Source organism: Hylobates moloch, unplaced genomic scaffold (genome assembly GCF_009828535.3).
Source record: "Hylobates moloch isolate HMO894 unplaced genomic scaffold, HMol_V3 SCAFFOLD_22, whole genome shotgun sequence".
NCBI lineage: Eukaryota > Metazoa > Chordata > Mammalia > Primates > Hylobatidae > Hylobates > Hylobates moloch.
This window is the reverse complement of record NW_026652297.1, coordinates 31,135,966-31,155,521: the sequence shown is the minus strand read 5'-3', so window position 1 is coordinate 31,155,521 and position 19,556 is coordinate 31,135,966. Positions and strand designations below refer to the sequence as shown.

The 19,556-nt window shown below is 36.3% G+C and overlaps 1 protein-coding gene across 3 annotated transcripts in view; it reads right to left on the bottom strand.

The window, feature by feature from the left end:
• Positions 1 to 19,556, bottom strand: part of PPP2R2A (protein phosphatase 2 regulatory subunit Balpha) — a 134,751-nt gene that overhangs the window by 15,241 nt on the left and 99,954 nt on the right. For 2 of the 3 annotated variants that reach the window (XM_058433426.1, XM_032144494.2), the window contains exons 3-4: positions 16,240 to 16,337; positions 613 to 778 (exon numbers count right to left, since the gene is read on the bottom strand). Coding sequence is in view for 2 of the 3 variants with exons in the window: in XM_032144494.2 (XP_032000385.1) it covers positions 613 to 778; positions 16,240 to 16,337 (264 nt within the window). In the remaining variant the exon portion in view is untranslated. The remainder of the gene's footprint in view (positions 1 to 612; positions 779 to 16,239; positions 16,338 to 19,556) is intronic. The other variant, XM_032144495.2, reaches the window with a different exon arrangement.

Here is a 19,556-nt window from a genome sequence, read left to right as displayed (position 1 = left end):
AACAGTAGGAGAGGAATCTCCTTCCAGCCATGTGGATTGCTGGGACGAAGGCAATGTGCTAATGGTGGTCAAGTAAGAAAGTGCTCTCCTATAGCGTATCTTGGAATGGAAACCATCCTTTGAGTATTTTGTATCTGCAGTTTGAGATACTCTGTGTAGAGTTTAGAAACACTTAAAGAGGAATAAATTAACATTTATTGAGCACTTGCACTCATGATGTATGTGAAGTTATTTAATATTCACAATACTATAATAAAAAATTGCTATCTCTAGTTTGCTGCTGAGGAAAATTCAATTCAGTGTTAGTAACCTGCCCAAGTTTACGAGACTGAGAAATGGCAGAAATAGTACCTGACCTAAATCCAATGGTATAGCAGCCCATTCTTTTCACTACAAATTGGGGGTGTAGTAAACAAAAAATTGCTATCTGAGAATCTTTCAGAGAATCTAAAAACTGCAAGTGAACAGTAAAAAAGTAGAGTTTACCTTCTGTATAGAAACAGAAAAGTCCTTTTTACAAGTATCTCTGTTAAATGATTCCTCTCCTAGGCTACAGGATATGTGCAACAGGTACACACAGTGGGCACATGGAAAGAAAATATGTATACTTACCATTGGTAGACAATAAAAACTGAGCAGCATTTTTCTGGGGTAACCACCTAATTTTGTTGATCTTTTCTTCTATTTCTAAACTTTTCAAGTAGTCAAATTCTGGTTCATGGCTCTGGAAGGTGCTGTAAACATTATATTCTCCTCTGCTATGAGACTGGATTTTGTTCTAAAATGAAAACAAAAATATATGGGCCATTGTTGAAAAATATTTCAAAATAATCAAATATGTAATCAATTCCAAAGGACCCTGCAAATTCTCAATACCCCATTAGCTGTGTCTTTATACAGTTACATTCTGTTTTTTGTATTTCTAAAGGCCTTCAAGGATTAAATGAGAAAACTTAAGGGGGAAAAGGCTAAATAAAGCTGAATAAATAAGCTCAATTCATTAGGGAAATAATGACGTTAAATATGGATCAATTTGATTTCTAATTTACTCTTATGTATTTGATGGTATAGAGGCATACTGATGAAAAAAAATTCTGAGCACCCATAATAAGGAAGTTCATCTAAAAATAATGATAAAGGCTTGCCCAGAAAGAGCTAGATGAGGCACACCTTCTTTCTACGCCCACTTTAGGGTCAACTCCCCAATCTGTTATTTAATATGATGTATTGTCCTTTTCCTTTCTGATGCCTGTCTTTTGGTTATTTCGCTGCTGAAAGCTTAAAAAAAGAGCTCTTATAAAAGAAGGGATACCATTTGACCCCTACCTCCCACCCCAAGACCACTATTCCAGACAGCTTTGCTACCAATCAAGTCCATATTCAGCACTACCCAGCAATGGCCCCATGCACCTCCATCAACAACTGCTTACTCGTCTTAAATTCGCTTTCTCATCTTATGAACCTGGCACACATTGATGACTAATTTCATTTAGTATCACTTTGAAAAAATATAATTTAAGCTATCTCATAAAGGGACTACTTGTGAACTACTTTGGTTAGCAATAATATCTCAGCAAAAGTGAGAATTATCATGTTCAGAATTTCATCTTTTGACCTATTATCACACGATTAAAAACATTTTCATAAAAAAATTTAAAAGTCTAGTTCAAAGAACCACCTATGGAAAAAGTTTAAGTAAAAAATAAAATGAGATATTATTGACACTCAACTATTTTAAGTAAAAGTTAGTTACCCAGTGAAATGTTTAGGACTTCTTGATAATAAAAACAGCCTATTACTATTCTCCATATCAAAAGGAAACTTCACTGAATCATCTTGAAAGTCTATGTTTTGGGTTGTTTTTTTCCAGCAGCCTGATGATCTGGGTTGTTCATTCATGGATGGTTGCATTTGAACCCTTGGAGAGCAGTATCAGTTATTAGAGGGCAAGTCTGCCAATAAGAATGCAGTGTCCCACAAAACGATCCACATATCGGGGATACACAAGGGGTAAAAATCAGACTCAGAGCCTTGGTCTCATCACCATATCCATACACCAAATTAGAGACAGCCTATTCCATTAACATATATAAATACTCCAGTATCACTTTAAAGCTCCACAAATCTTTTACCTAAAATGACTCACCCAGTCTCACAAAGTTTATCATTATAGTCTACAAGGAAACCACAATACCATTAAGCAGGCAACTCGATTTTTAATATAAATCCTGCGTTTTAGACTGTTTTTTCATCTAACACTTAAAGAGACTATAGTATATAGTACTATGTACACTAGGGCGTAGAGGGATAGACAGAATCCCCATGTTCAAGTAACTTATGTATGTCAAACTTTAGTCAAAATAGAAACTGGTTATGGTCTACACAATTAAGGTAAGCAATATGAAGGGCCAAGGGCAAGCCACACATTGTATTTGATGAGTTAAGAAAAGCACAAAACTACAGAAATATTTTCTGAAACAGAACATGAACATCTTCCTGTAGACTCGTGGATAACAACATGAGTCTACTAAACATGATATCTTACAGAATCCAAAAACAAAATCAGAGAGGTATATGGCAGTTTCAGTGGACTGCAAGAAGCTCCATCTCTTTGCAACAGGAAATAAATATATGTATCACAAAAGGAGAAAATTCTGTCTAAAAAGCTCAAGATGCCAGGCTGAGCACATGCACTAGCCTCCCCTCTCTCCTGAAACTTTATTAAAATTATCATAACAGAACTTTTAAAAACAAGTCCACGGGACAAAGAGTAATGGCAGAAATGACAGCAGCAGTAACAAAACAGAAGAGGCTATAAAACAGATGGGTACAAGTGGTAACTGACAGTAAACTGCAGAGAGCTGCAGCAGACTTTTCCTAACACTTTGGGAGGGGATGTTTAGATTATAATGATCATGATAGCATTGTTCCCTGCACAAAGTACAGTGAACAAGCTTGAATAAAAAGAAACATAACCATATACTCAACACTGAGCCACTCAAATGAGAATGCATCAAAATCAAACACAACTTTTTTTTTTTTTTTTTAAAAAAACCTCTCCTACAGTCATACAGAATTGTGACACACTATACTGGCTTTACCTGCACAGCATTTTCACCTCCCTCTCTTTTCTTGCTCGCCTTAATGATCACTATGAGAATCATCTTCCTAACCATACAATCTATTTGCATGAAAGTTTCTACAGTAAGTTTAGATGTGCTTTATTCCCCAGCACCTATAACAGTACTTGGCACATATAACGCGCATTCAATAAAGATTTTCAAAGCAGGACTTAGAATGAGGTATGTCACATACTTTACATACATTACAAATACAGGACACAAAACCAAAATCACACATTTTCAACACAGATGCTAACAGAATTCACTAAAGGACATCATAACCAAGTTTTAAAGCAAAGTCATAAAGACTGTGTACTGGCATGAGGATAGACCAATGTGCCAACGAAACAGAACAGATGGCCCAGAAACAAGCCTAAATGACGACAAAGGTTGCCTTGCTGGGCAATGGGGAAAGGATGGTCTTTTCGCTAAATGGTGTTAGGTTGACTATTCATAGGAAATAAAATGAAGCTCGACCCCTTGCCTAAACCACTTGTAAAGTGATTACAGATAAGAGATATAAATGTGAAGGTACAATAATTAAGTTTTAGGATAACATGACCCAAGAGAACTTTTCTGCAATGATGGAAATAGTCTGTATCTGTGTTGTCCAGTATGGTTGCCACTAGTCATGTTGAGCACTAGGCACATACTAAACACCTAAAACGTGGCTACTGCAACTAAGGAAATTAATTCTACAATTTATTTTTAATAATTTAAATTTATTTATTTACTTATTTATAAGGTGGTAAGGCTGACTTTATTTAAAGAGGGCTATGGAGACAGGGACCACTGCAACAGGGTCTTGCAGTAGGGGAGAGAGAATGGACTCAACTCCCCATTAATTTGAATAGCCACATGGATCTAGTGGCTACGGTACGAGTCATCTAGTTCTAAAAGATAATGGAAATGTCTTCCCTGGATTTGGGGGTTGAAAAGTATTTCTTATACAGGACAGAAATACCAGTAACCCTAAGAAAAATACTGATCAACTGTATAATATTAATAATCTCTATTTATAAAAATATACTATTCAAAAAAATGAAAAGGCAAGTCGCAGAATGAAAAATACTTCTAACAAATGTGTGGGGTTTTTTTTTGTTTTGTTTTGTTTTTTAAAAAAGATAGGGTCTTGCTATATTGCCCAGCCTGGTCTCGATTTCCTGGGCTCAAGTGATCCAACCAATTCAGCCTCCCAAAGTGCTAGGATTACAGGCGTGAGCCACTGCACCTGGCTCCTCCAACAAATTCAGAGTTCATCTGCAGAAAGTGTAAAGAAAGTCTACAAATCAGTAAGAAAAATGACACACAACACAGAAAATTATAAGAGATTTCGATAGTCACTTCCAAAAGATAACATCCAAATAGCCAATAAACATATAAAAAGCAGCTCTGGCTAGGAGTGGCAGCTCATGCCTGTAATCCAACACTTTGGGAGGCCAAGACAGAGGATTGCTTGAGGTCAGGAGTTCAAGATCAGCAACACAGTGAGACCACCCCTAACAAAAAAAGAGAGAGAGAAAAAAAAATTAGTCAAGTATGGCAGTGCACGCCTGTAGTCTCAGCTACTGGGGAGGCTGAAGTGGGAAGGATCACTTGAGTCTAGTAGTTTGAGGCTGCAGTGAGCTGTAAGCGCACCACTGCACACTCCAACCTGGGCAACACAGAAACACCCTGTCTCAAAACAACACAACTACTACTCAATCTCAACATGAATCACAAAAGTAACTACAAGGCCAGATGTGATGTCTCACGCCTGTAATCCCAGCACTTTGGGAGGCCGAGGCAGGCAGATCACCTGAGGTCGAGTTCGAGACCAGCCTGGCTAACACAGTGAAACTCTGTCTCTACTAAAAATACAAAAATTTAGCTGGGCATGGTGGTGCATGCCTGTAATCCCAGCTACTCAGGAGGCTGAGTCAGGAGAATCGCTTGATGAGAGCAGGGGGTTGCAGTGAGCGAAGATCGCACCAACTGCATTCCAGCCTGGGTGACAAAGCAAGACTTCATCTCAAAAAAAAAAACAGTAAATACAAACTTAATTCATACCCACAAAGTGTTAAATTTTAAAAGACTGATAATACAACACAAAGCACTGGCAAAGATGTAGAACAGCCATAAAATTTATATACTGTTCACAAGAATAAAATTAGCAGAACTTTTTACTGTGATGTCTGCTAACAGTGAATGCCTACCCTATGGGCATAATATTTCTACCCATGACTGTACAGCAAAAAACATGAGTAAGAATGTTCATAGCAACATTACTCATAATGGATAAACTGTGGATTCCATCTATTCAAAGTTCTAAAACCACAGGCCAAAATAATCATAATAAGACAGGCTCATAAAGGAGAGGAAGGGAAAAAAGAAGGGTTTGTGGAAGCGTGGGAAGTTCTATTTCTTGACCTAAATGTTTGCTATGTAATAATCTGCTAGTGTTTTATGTACCTTTCAGTGTATATTTAAATAAAGATTTTAAAATATATACCACACATATGTTGCAGCCACTATGGAAAACAATGTGGAGATTCCTCAAAAAAGCTAAAAATAGAACTACCATATAATCCAGCAATCCCACTTCTGGGTTTTATCCCAAAGAACTGAAAATGGGACCTCAGAGAGGTGTTTGGACAGCCATGCCCATTACGGCTTTATTCTCAAGAGCCAAAAGGTGGAAGTAACCCAACCAATGGTTCCAACAGTCTCTTCATCTCCCCAACTGGGAGGCAGTATTTCAACCTAAGAAAACACTGACAGTACATAAAACTAAACATTACAAAGTTGTATGTACAACGAGTCTCATTCTGTAAAACAAAACAAAAATCCTCGAGAAAACAAAACACACACACACACACACACACATTTACCTACCCACCAAAACTAAGCAATATTATTTTCCCTTAAATGAACAAAAAATTAAAAATGTAATAATGACCATTGTTTTAGTGACAGAAAGGCAAAGTCACATACTACTGGTAGAAGTATAAGCTGTTCCCACAAGCCACAAGTTTATTGAACCTTGTCATCTAAGTTATAAGATGGAGTATGTTCTTCCCAACTATTCAAGTGCCCCTTTCTACTCAACGGTTCCAACAGTCTCTTCATCTCCCTGACTGGGAGGCAATATTTCAACCTGAGAAAACATTGACAGTACATAAAACTAAACATTACAAAGTGATATGTAAAACATGAGTCTCATTCTGCAAAACAAAACAAAAATCCCTGAGAAAACCACACACACACACACACACACACACACACACACACACACACACACACACACACACACACACACACACACACACACACACACACACACACACACAGAGACAGGTCTTCATTCTTCATTCCTGTTATGGGATGATTTTGATTTTATTCTTTGTGGAAATGATACACATTTTTCATATTTTCTACAATAAACATATAAGAATAGTCAAGAGTTAAAGGCAAACTTCTGAAAGAATTTCACTTAACATTTTGCAACAGCTACTTCTAAATATAAGTAACTCCACTGTGCTTTTACAGGCTGAGTATCCCTTATCCGAGATGCTTGGGACCAGAAGTGTTTCAGATTTCACATTTTTTTCCATATTTTGGAATATTTACATATACATGATAATATCTTAGGGAGGGGACCCAAGTCTAAATATGAAATTCAGTTGTTTTGTATACACCTTATACATATAGCCTGAAAGTAATTTTATACAGCATTTTAATTAGTTTTGTGCATAAAACAAAGTTTTGACTGTGACCCATCACATGAGGCCAGGGGAATTTTCCACTTGTGGTATCACATCAGCACTCAAAAAGTCTCCAATTTTGGAATACTTTGGATTTTGGGTTAGGAATGCTCAACCTGTACTAACCTTCTCCTTCCTTAAATGAAACTCTGCAAAAATGTAGGAAATATTTACTTTGCTCCGTGAAAAAAATTTTAAAATTTAAGAAAATATTAAATGTATTTTACTTTGATCTCATATAACAGAAAATAAATGAATATTTTTAAGCCTCCAAACAGAACCCTACTAAAACTTACTGTTTATTAATGTTCATCTTCTGTGTAGTGTAAGCAGTCATTTGTTTTATATTTTATAGCAGTATAAAAGTATTTTAAAAGAGTCAGTGTCTTGTGAAATGGCCACTCAGGGACAGTGGCAGAAATGGTACAAAACAACATTAAATGATATCTGATAACTACTGTCAACACACTCAGAAAATATGGGGAACTTACTAGAATAAAGCAAAATAAAAGTCATTCAATGAAATAAATACAAGAGAAATCGCAAAACTTTCTCTAAACTAATGATAATGATAGTCATGGAGCACTTCAAGATTTTGCAAGGCCTTATTAAATTATATTCAGTAAGTTAATACTCATTCACTGAGTGCCTATTATGTACTATATACTAAGTGCAATTTGGAAGCATATCAGTCACAATATCCTATCAAAAAAACAATATAGTGGGAGAGATATCTGAATGAAGGATACCTGGTTGAAACAACTAGAAAGTCAAATCAAGTAGCATTATTATTTGTCTATAAGATAGTCAAATAAAATTTAAAGGAAATGCATAAAATACAATTAATATAATGCTTTAAAACCTAAAGTTGTTAAAGTGCTTTCACTCAGATTATCAAACTAGCTAGAATATCTGTTTTAAACTATGCTACAGATTAAGTGATAAAGTTACATAGGAGGAATGCTTATTTATTCTACATTTTACATATTACTGAATGGAAAAAAAAAAAACCCTCCACGCACATGCCCATGGACACACGCAAACACCCCACACGAAAACTGTGCCTTGCTCAGATGCTAGCGCTCTTCCCCAGTTCTATCAGCAACCAAGGAATGGAGGCAGATCTCAAGGCTCTCCAACCTTGTTTCTCTCAAAATGGAATTTCAATCTAACTTGGACCCTTAAGGAGTTGGTTTCTCTCTGAGAGAAGATTCAGATGAACCCTACCTGGCGTTAGATTAAAAAAAAAAAAAAAAGATTCATTTTACTACTTGTGTCTCTTTCCCTTTGAAGTTCATAAAATATAACAATCCCCTGGATCACGTTTTCTTCATGTGTTAAATACAATTTATTCTCTCAGGACAGGATAATTTTGGGAATTTAATGCAAAAGCGAGTAAAGTTCAAATATTAGTTTTCTCTTCCAGATAAGGATCAAGTGCAAATTCTATCATTCAGAAACAACATGATGCAGGTAAATGCATGATGCCCTGGCATTTGAGGCGCCTGATTTCAGACTCTTCTCTGTGCCTCAAATTGGAGAAATAACAAATAAGATCGGACAAGATAGTCTTCAATGTCCTTTCCACTGGTAACATTCTAATAAGAATGTCCTCCATACCCCCGATAAATTGACTACAGATGAAGTTCGCTAGAAAATTCCCCTTTGTAAAGGCACAAGTCAAATCCTTCTTAGTAACTAGACGCTAAGAAATCTGCAACAACATCTATTCTGATCAAGTATTTACTTTGCAGGGGTATAGAGGGATATTTGAGAAAGAACCCAATTTCAATACATTTCAAAACCTATCTACACAACTCAACTGTAAGAAGGAATGAATAAAGTAGACTAGTAGAGTTCATCATCCTTGAATAAGACTTTGAAAAGCTAAAATACAGTGAAGTCTAGACACAACTCTGCAGATGACTGATCTAATGTGCATTTTAAATTCATGTGAAAAAATTCCAATAAATAATGTAATAACCAGCTGGGTGTGGTGGCTCATGCCTATAATCCCAGCACTTTAGGAGGCCTAAGTGGGCAGATAACTTGAGGCCAGAAGTTTGAGACCAGCCGGGTCAGCATGGCAAAACTCTGCCTCTACTAAAAAAACAAAAATTAACCAGGCATGGTGGTGCACGTCTGTAATCCCAGCTACTCGGGAGGCTGAGGCATAAGGATCACTTGAACCTGGGGGGTGGAGGTTGCAGTGAGCTGAGATCATGCCACTGCACTCCAGCCAGGGTGACAGAGCGAGATTCTGTAAAACTAAAATAAATAATAATAATAATAATAACCCAACTGGCAGTCTGAGAATGGGTGGGGAAGGTGGAAGAGAAAAAAATCACTTCATCACATAATTTAGGGTAATAAAGTCTAACTAAATAATAAATTTAAAAGGGAACAAAAGAATGTTTAAATAATCTGTGGGCAGAAAAACAAAAAGTAAAATAAAATTTAAAGGCAGCCAATCAACAAAGCTGAAAAACATAATGCCTCATGAGAAAAAGAGCTGATGCTGTCTCTCACAATATGTGGCCCATCCAAATTCAATAAACCACTAGAAAAAGAGGGCATAGAACAAGATGCTTTAATTATTGGGAGTATTAAGGGGTAAAGTAAAACCAAAATCCAATGAAATAATGTATTTTCAATCACCAAGTTGCTACTTTTATTTCTTTAGAAAGAGGGAAAAACACAGTAACTGCCAAGGGGCAGTCTCTCACCTCCCGACCCTGAAAAAAGAGGCAGAAATAAACAATCTAAGAATCTAACAATAGAGACTAGATCAAATAAACATAATTACGTCATGTCATGTCATTACAGAGTTGGTGATACAGAAAACTGAACGACATGAAAAGGTATTCACTATACAGTATGTGAGGAAAAAAAAAAATCATACAACCCTAAATTTATAATCAGATATTTAGAAAGACAGGCCTTTGGTATATACCAAAAGTTCTTATTTTTGTTTGGTGGGGTTATACATGCATTCTTTGCCACTTATCCATATTTACTAAATTATCTACATCAAGCATAATGAATTTATAAGAGAGAAAAATTATTAATAATAAGAATACAATGAAATGTTTTATATGTGTGAGGCCAGGGAGAGCACAGGAAGAAGGTAAATAAATTCCAAGTTTATTAATTAATTTAATAATTAATTCCAAAATTACTGGGCATTATTAATTTCATAGATTTGGAGTTGTTTTTGGTGGAGAATTTCTTGGGGATAGGTTGAGCATACCTAATCTGAAAATCTGAAACCCAAAATGCTCCACAATTCGAAACTTTTTACTGTCAACATGACACAAGTGGAAAATTTCACACCTGGCCTCATGTGATGGGTCACAGTCAAAACTGTGTTTCATGCACAAATTATTTAAAATGTTGTATAATTACCTTCAGGTCATGTGTATAAGATGTATATGAAACAAATGAATTTTGTGTTTAGGACTTGGGTCCCATCCCCAATGTATCTTATTATGTACACATGCACATATTCCAAAATCCGAAAACATCTGAAATTTGAAACACTTCTGGTTCCAAGCATTTCAGATAAGGGATACTCAACCTGTATAAGAAATACGGTTAACTCAAATTTCTGCTCAACGGGTAAAATTAGGCACCCATTGAGCTCATATTTTAAATATTTAAAATACATGATATTTTGCTTTTGGAAAATGTAATACCCTAAGGAGCCCCAAAAGATTAACAGGTAGCTGACAAGAATCTGATGGCAGTCTGGACAGAAATCTGGACACTAAAAGGCTGAAGAAGAAGAGATGGCTGGGCAAATGCATGAATGAATACCAGGACTAGAACCAAGGTTGTTCAACTCTCAGTCCATTTTCCCCTCTAACACCTATGACAGAAAACAGATCACTCAATAGCTCATATTAAAAAGTCTAAGGATCACGTCCTTTCCTCACTAGGTATAAAGTAATAAGACTGATTTTCCTGTGTGATTTCTAACAATTAGGCTCATTACACCAAACAGGATTAAAGTTTTTTTTCATTTTAATATCAATAGCCAGCACTGTGAATACTCATCCAAATTTATACAGAATTAGCTTTTACCCACTTACCTAGCAGAGTGATATTGGAAATATTACTTATCCTCTCCAAATCTCATTTTATTTATAAATTTGTAATACATCAAGATATAGTAAGCATACATACATCTTGTTATTTTGCTGTGACGATTAAGTAAGATTTAGGGATCTTGGCAGAGGTCCTAGCACATAAACTGCTGCTACTATATCCAGGTCAGAGTGGGCAAAGCCATGAAGTAGAAATCAGGATGTGTGGCTTCTGCAGTAAGGGATCACTTCCTTATTAACTGTATGACTTTGGATGGGTAATCTGGTACCTGGGCCCCCAGCTGGCAAAAGGAGACTGCACTACCAGGGGTTAAAAATTGAGGGCTCATGGACACAAGGGTCCAATGACAGAACCCAGGGATTTTGTAAGCCTGCATGGCCAGGGGGGAAATGTACACATTTATTTTCACTAACCTCCAGCTAAATTTCAGCATTTCTTTTGATTATGGGCACAGGTAACAAACTGTATATAGTATTAGCAATTCTTGTGACTCTGTCACACAGAAATGACATTTTAATATCATAATCCAGCTGTTATCCACTTAAAACATACATTACTCAATTATGAGTATTTTGGTAAATTATTTCAACCTTTATAATCTTAAATATTTTATGCAATTAAAACATTCTGGCCAGGCACGGTGGCTCACGCTAAGCACTTTGGGAGGCCGAGGTGGGTGGATCATGAGGCGGGTGGATCATGAGGTCAGGAGATCGAGACCATCCTGGCCAATATGGTGGAAATCCATCTCTACTAAAAATGCAAAAATTAGCCAGGTGTGGTGGTGTGCACCTGTAGTCCCAGCTACTCAGGAGGCTGAGGCAGGAGAACTACTTTAACCCTGGTGGCGGAGGCTGCAGTGAGCTGAGATCGCGCCACTGCACTCCAGCCTCTCCAGCCTGGGAGACAGAGCGAGACTCTGTCTCAAAAAAAAAGAAGTCTATACGATTTACCAGGCTATCAAAGGAATCCATGGGACAACAACAAAGAAGTTAAGAATCCCTAGAAAGCCCTATAAATTTTAGCTCTTATATTCTATGAATGCACCATAAACATACATATTCTGATTTAGTAATCTTGAGGAGCAGGATGGAAAGCTGCGTTTTATTTATTTATTTATTTTTATTAGTTTTTGAGACAGTCTCACTCTGTTTCCCAGGCTGGAGTGCAAAGGCACCATCATCAGCTCACTGCAACCTCCGCCTCCTAGGTTCAAGTGATCCGCATACTTCAGTCACATAGCTGGGATTACAGGTATGTGCCACCAGGATCAGCTAATTTTTATATTTTTATTAGATACAGGGTTTCACTATGTTGGCCAGCCTGCCCTCAAGTGATCCACCCACCTCAGCCTCCCAAAGTTCTGGGATTACAGGCATGAGCTGCGGCCCCCAACCCAGAAATCTGCATTTTAAATACATGCAAACATTTTGAGCCATACATAATTTAGAAAGAGAATACTATCATATTAACAATACTATCCATCTTTTGTGGAAAGCATGCTTTTTAAGGTTTCTTCTGTATCCTGTTAAGAAATTTTGGGAATACTACATTAAGAATAAAAAAAGCCAGAGGGTATGAAATCCAGGAAAGTTACCAGCAGCCCTAGAAAACAAAAATCGAAGGCCCCATACCAACCTAGAAAGATTATAAAAAGAAGTGAAAAGAGGTACAACCTCCCTCCTCACCTTCCGCCTTAGCTGTCCCTTTAATCCAGCACCCACACACTCACACTACTTTACAGGGTACATCACAAAGTCTCAGAGAAACTGAAGGTCTGAGCAACCCAAGTCAGCAGGAAACCAGCTACTTTGACAACTGCTAATCACCTGATTTGAGCACCCATGGAAACAACAAAAATCCCTAAAACCTAGAGAATATCATTATCCACTTTAATAGCTGTTTGGACTCTTCCCCTCAAAACCCTGTATTAATATTTTCATTAACAAAAAGAATATACCCTATCATTTACTTTGCTGTCAAAAGCTATTAGAAGCTATAAAAATAACATGGGTCACTTATATCAGGTCATGCTATAAAGAACACTGGATTTGATATCAGAATTTTGGACTCTGATCACATGATGGCTGTGATTACATCAGGGAAATCACTTTACTTGTGTGCCTCAATTTCTTTAGGTGCCCTGATTCTACAACAGAGATTCCATGTAGCAGAATATCTATACAAATATATTAGTTATAACAATGCTATTAAATGACAGCTAAAAATATTGAACAATTATCAGTCTGAAACATACTCAAACCAAATGAAGAGCCTCTGAATGACTACTCAGTTTCTTTATGTTATGATTGGGGAATAAATGGACAGGCAGCAAGAGGACACAGATACCCGCCTGGATCACAGGAAGGAGACTAGCTACTTCTGAAGGGTAAAATAAATGAGGCAGACATGAGGGGTTACAGATGTCAAAGTCTGATGTGCCAAGTTCTCTGTTGCTGTTATGTGATCTTTTCTTCTTCCAAGTAAAGACAATAAAAGTGAGTGGGTGGAGATATTTTGGTCTCCAGTAAAGTCAAGTTTAAGAAGGAACCCTGCCACTAGGTAAGAGAATAAAGCCACAATAGATCAAATGCCAGTGTATTCTGCAAACAAGGCTAGCACCATTATGAGAGTCTAAGAAACATTAGGCACCAGTATACTCTGGAATGAACATATAATAGTTGGATTGAAAATCGGAGACCCAAATCCTAATCTGATTTTTGCTACTAAATGAAGCAATATAACCTTGTCAAATAATTTGGATTTTATCTACAAATTAGGAAAGGACTATTTCTTTCACTTTTCAAACTGTAACACTATCTTACAGATATATACATGTGAATTCATAAAATCTCATTCAATTACATTAGGTATTGAAACAAAGGTGCCTGTAAGTGTCAAGTATACATATTTATGACCAATGACATAGATTCTGAAGACAACACTGTATTAGAAACTCTAATATAAGACAGGGCTTTAAAATGTAGAAAATTAAATAGGCAAAACACACCAAATTAATAGTCAAGATCAAGTTTCAGGAGTGAAGAGTCAATCACCATCATCATCTTTATTTAATCTATCACTTAAAAACATGCTGATATTTACACCACTAAGTAATTCTCAAAAGACATGTTACTGAGTTTCTACAAAACTCTCCGTCTTGAATTCTTAAATATAGTTAAGAAGAATGAGGCACACGAAAAGGAGGTCCTATTTTTCCTATCAATGGCCCTTCTCAAAAAGTTATTTTGCTCATTTCTTCTTACAAGAAAATGTAGTTAAAGTACTAGCACTTTAGAATCTTCAGTGGGATTTCAGAAAAGAATCACGGGAAATGATTACCTTTAAAATAATTTTGTCTTATTTTCTAATACAAGTAAATGAGTAATTTCAGTTAACTATTAAATTTGGAATTTAATTACAAATCAATGTATTACTAACAGCCTTTAGGAAAATACTAAATACTAATATTCTGACTACATTACTAAACCCATATTAAAACAAACATTTCCCCCAATTAAAACAATTTTCAGCCATTTTTTCCACACTTGATTTTGACTTGGACAACAAACGACCACAGGAGATGAAAATGACTTCATTCTCAGGCAAAATACTTCCAACTTAGCTTTTAATTGACAAACTTGTATTTTAGAATTGACAATGACACAATGCCCTCATTAAAAATGAGGACTTTCTGAAACCCTCAGAATGTTAAGCCTAGGGCAAAATCAATTTTTACGAGTTTTTCTCAAACACTTTTCTTTAAAATAAAAGTAAAGTGTAGAGAGTCAATAACTTTCAGTAAAAAATACATTCAAGGGCAGAGAACACCTATGGGAAGGTCTGCTCTAAACTCTGGATAAAAACTTTCACATTTTGGTTATCTAGCATGAAAAACAGCAAAGAACACTGAAAAATGACACGTCAAAAGTTCAGGTTCTGCTTGTTAGTTCTGCCACTAAGTAATAAAGTAATCTATTTATATCTTGACTTTCTCGTTAGTAAATAAAGGGAAATTATAATGAAATTATAATGTAAGGTTCCATGTCAACTCTAAGTATGTCAAGATTCTTATGGTCAAGTTTTTGGCTACTTAAAAACAGAAAACTGATTTAGCCCCCCGCTTCCCACGAGACCATTCTTTGTCAAGCAAAGCTTGAGCCTTATTTTCATATTTTCTTCCAACCAAAAAAAAAAAATAATAATAAAAGACATATTTAGTGTTTGTGCATCTTCTAATCAGACACTATTAATCATTTCTTTTAAAATTAAATTACCTACCTCACTGGGGTGTTGTGAGGATTAATTCATTAGTGTTTGTAAAGCACTTTGAGATCCTCAGGTCAAAGGCGCTATAGAAGTGCAAAGTAGTAGTATTATTACTAGATTCTTTGCTTATTTAAGGAATTTCACAATCCTTTAAAACCTAACTCTGTGTTATGATTTAGACATGTATTTGTAAAACCCTGCAATTTATCCACATTACTTTAAACTTTTTAAATATATTATAAATAGGGGCAGAATGTTTCAAAACAACTGATTTTAATGGTTAAACTCTGATCTACAAATGGAAGGAGAGAATGAATAAGAAAAAACCAAGTGTGACAAATTTTGTTTAGCAAAAAATTTTTAGTGAGAAATCTGGTCAATTAAATTTAGAAGTGTGCCTAAGTTGTAAGAAAAACAAAACAAAAGCCCACTTTAATTACCGATTCTGCAATTTTCTCTTTCTTCAAAAAGCTAGCACTGCACTTTTAAGTTACTTTACATGCATGTACATGCAACTGTCATTTAAACCTTTACATTTAAATCACTGTAACAGTATTAGTATGAACTGACATCAAAATAATTGAGCTGCTTTTTCTTTAAACTAGCCTCTCACCCCTCAATTGTACAAAGTAAACCAAGCAGTGAGAAGAAGTCAAAGCAACTTTGCTTTAAGGAGTTTCAAAGGAAAAATTATAATGAAGGGCCAAGGCTTCAAAACCGTTAAAATCTTGGATTACTCCATCACTTTCCACCCCCTTCTCTAATCAAGTATTTTTACAATTAGTGTTATGTTTTTAAACCAAAACAACATACGCTTATGTACACACATGCACACATACAAAGCTAAGAGAACCAGAGCTGTCTATATATTGGACATTGTATTCAATAAACACACACTTCTTTTAAAATTCCAACATCCTCTGATGAGATTCTCCAGTGCAACAAACTCTAGTCCTAAGATCAAACTGAAATTTAGACAATAAACTTTAAACACTTACCTCCTGCTCCTGTTGAAAGATGACGACTCTACCACCTTTATCTCCTGTTGCTAGTAATTCTCCAGAATGATTAAATTCTACTGTAGAAATTATATCTGCTGTATAATTGAGACAAAACAAAAAAAGGTATTAGTTTTTCTTTCCCGACTCACTAGTTTCAGAACTTAGCATGTCTTCCCAAACATTCCAAGTCTATGAAGTATATCTTTGAAGTACATCAACCACCCATCGGAAATAATATGAATCTGAAGTTCTTTCATAAATATTTTGATCCACTAATAAAAATTCTCCTCAGAATAAACCAGTATGAAACTATTTTAACAGAGAATACAACAAATAATAGTTTATTAACATTTCACTAAATTTGTGAATGCAAAGAAACCAACAATTTGTGAATCATTCTGATAGCACCCTTAAACATTATCTTGCCAATTTTCTTATATACATTTGATAAGCTTGTTTATGCAAATGCAAATAATCATCTATAATAAAGGCACATATTACTAACAAGGAGAGGGAATTTTAAATGTAAAAACACTTTTAGATGGAATTTTAAGTCATAAATTCAAGATCATGGCTTCAAACAAATGTTTGCAAATAGATCCCGCTTTTTTATAGCAGAAATGCTTCGTGCTATGTGACTTCAATGTGCACGGCTCCTCCAGCTCCCCTACACTGCAGGACCACTAGAATCAGTCACGTCACATGGATTCTACCAGCTCAGTGCTGACTTCACAGTCCCGATCAAAGAAAACTGTCAAGTTTTTTTTCTTGGTTTTTCACACTAGAGCCCTTTTCCTAAGGAAAAAAAGTCTAAATTACAGAAATGGGCATAAGATAGAGCAATAACATGGTACAATTCACCACTGTGTCATTAAGAAGTTCTTCACTATAAAGCATTAAGCTGAATTAGAAAAGCCCCTATCATATGCATTTAAAATAAGTCAGCTTTATAAAACAGCCATCCTCTGGTCTACAGTGGCTCACTGTTAACAATTTAAGAATCTGACGATATATATACTTTAAAATTTTAAATTTACTGACATGTATTTTACCAATAACCTACCCAGCACTGCATTTCATAATTTTATTTTAGCAATTTTTTAAAGCCCAGATTTTGAAAAGCTTTCTTTGCTTCCTCCATTGTCTAGGTCCAAGGCATTTAATCTTTTTGAACTCTTTCAGAATCTACCAAAAAGTTACAAATGCTCTCCCACGAAATTGCACATATTTAAGTGCTCATAAAAATGTGCATATTATCTCAGAGCGTTTGGACAACACCTCAACGCCAGGTTAAAAAACCCCTGGCTACACCACAGTGGTTACCTAAGTAACTGCTTACCTAAGTAACACAAAAGGCATAAAACTGAATATACTGGACTAGTACATAAAGCCAAACACCAGTAAGTACTGAGAAGTCATTTGATTAGGAGTGATTTGATTAGGAGTTCTGTACTATACTACTGACTTCTACAGCGAATAAAGGATTAAAAATATACGAAGTCCCTGCACTTAAAGCACATTAGAGTACAACTGGGGAGATAAGTAGGAGCAAAGAGTAGCAGACAAAAAATATTGAATCAAATTTGAGGGTTAGGCTCTAAAATCAAATAATAATACAAGCATACAGAGTCAAGATTATCTTTAAATTCAAATCCCTCACACAGACACTCTGAAGACACAAATTCTTTCTCGTAAGTCCAGCTCAGATAATTTTCCCTACAGCATTGATAATTTGCTGGTTTTTTTTTTTAGCCTAACCATCAAATGAACTAGTTAATTTGAATATAAAGTCTTGCTGTACCAAAATACCTATCTTTGATCTCTAGAATATGCTCTCAGCTTGGTGAAATGCTCACATCTGAAACCAATACCAGACTCATTCTCCTGTTCGACTCAGTGGAATAATGGCCCGAGTTGCCCATTACTTATTTTATCTCTTTCCCAGGTCCAAATTGTTGCATCCACCTAAATTAATTACAACTCCTTGTCAGGCTGATGAGCTGTTACAACTGTCACTTAGTAAGGGAGATGTCAAGGACCATGGCGTGACTAGCCTGACTATGCTCTCTGCTAAGCAGTAAAGTTAGACGGGTAGGTTTGGTGCAGGATGGACTTTTTTTTTTTTCTTAAGAGTCTTAAAAAAAAAAAAAAAAAAAAAAGGCCTTTTGACCAGGCTGGAGTGCAGTGGTGCAATCATGTCGAACTTCTGGGCTCAAGCAATCCTCCCACCTCAGTCTCTTGAATAGTTGGTACTACAGGCATGCACCACTATACCTGGCTAATTTTTAAAAAATTTTTTGTAGAGACAGGGTCTCGCTATGTTGCTCAGCGTAGTCTCGAGCTTGTGGCCTCCAGTGATCCTCCCACCTCAGCCTTCCAAACTGCTGGAAGTTTGCAAAAGCTACCATACCCAGCTGGGCTCAATTTCTAATAAGGAAGAAACCTTAATATTCCTTAAGTGAACTGAACACATAAAACCTAGAGATGATTAAGTCAGTAAGGACAGTTACAGTAAAACAACTGAGATTTGAGACTGAGGGGTGGGGTGGGAAGGCACATTCCACGCCAATTTATTATTTTTTGAGATGGGGTTTCGCTTTGTTGCACCAGCTGGAACGCAGTGGTTCAACCATACCTCACTGCAGCCTTGACCTCCCGGGTTCAAGCAACCTTCCCATATCAGCTCCCCAAGTAGCTGGGACTATAGTTGGGGACCACCATGCCAGTCTACTTTTTTTATTTTTATTTTTTTATAGACAGGGTGTTGCCATGTTGCCCAGGCTGGTTTCAAACTCTTGGCATCAAGCAATCCTCCTGCGTTGACCTCCCAAAGTGCTGGGATTACAGGCATGAACCACAAAACACAACACCCAGCCCTTACCTATTTTATTATGAGAAGACAGAACAAGAATCGAGTAATAATTGTAGGTACAATATTCCAAACTGAAGACAGGGGACTCACACAACCAGTTATAATATAATCACTGAACATGCGAATGGAAGAGGAAGGTAAAGGGTGTGTGGGGAGAAGAAAAAGACTTGACTGCAATATGCAACAGAAACAAGACATTTGCTCCAATAATGTATCACTTCTTATGGCAGGAACAATTATTTTATGGTGACATTTTTTAGCGTACAGTGATGTGGTATGTGTTTAGCAGTGAACTAGTTTTGTAGCAAGGGTGAAGAATTTTAAGAGGGGCCCTTGTGTAGGTAGGGTGAGGAATCCTAGAAACAACTGGCCCAAACAGCAAGTGGCTGGACATCAGGAAAGGACAAGAACCAAAGATTTACACCACAAAAGTCAACTCACT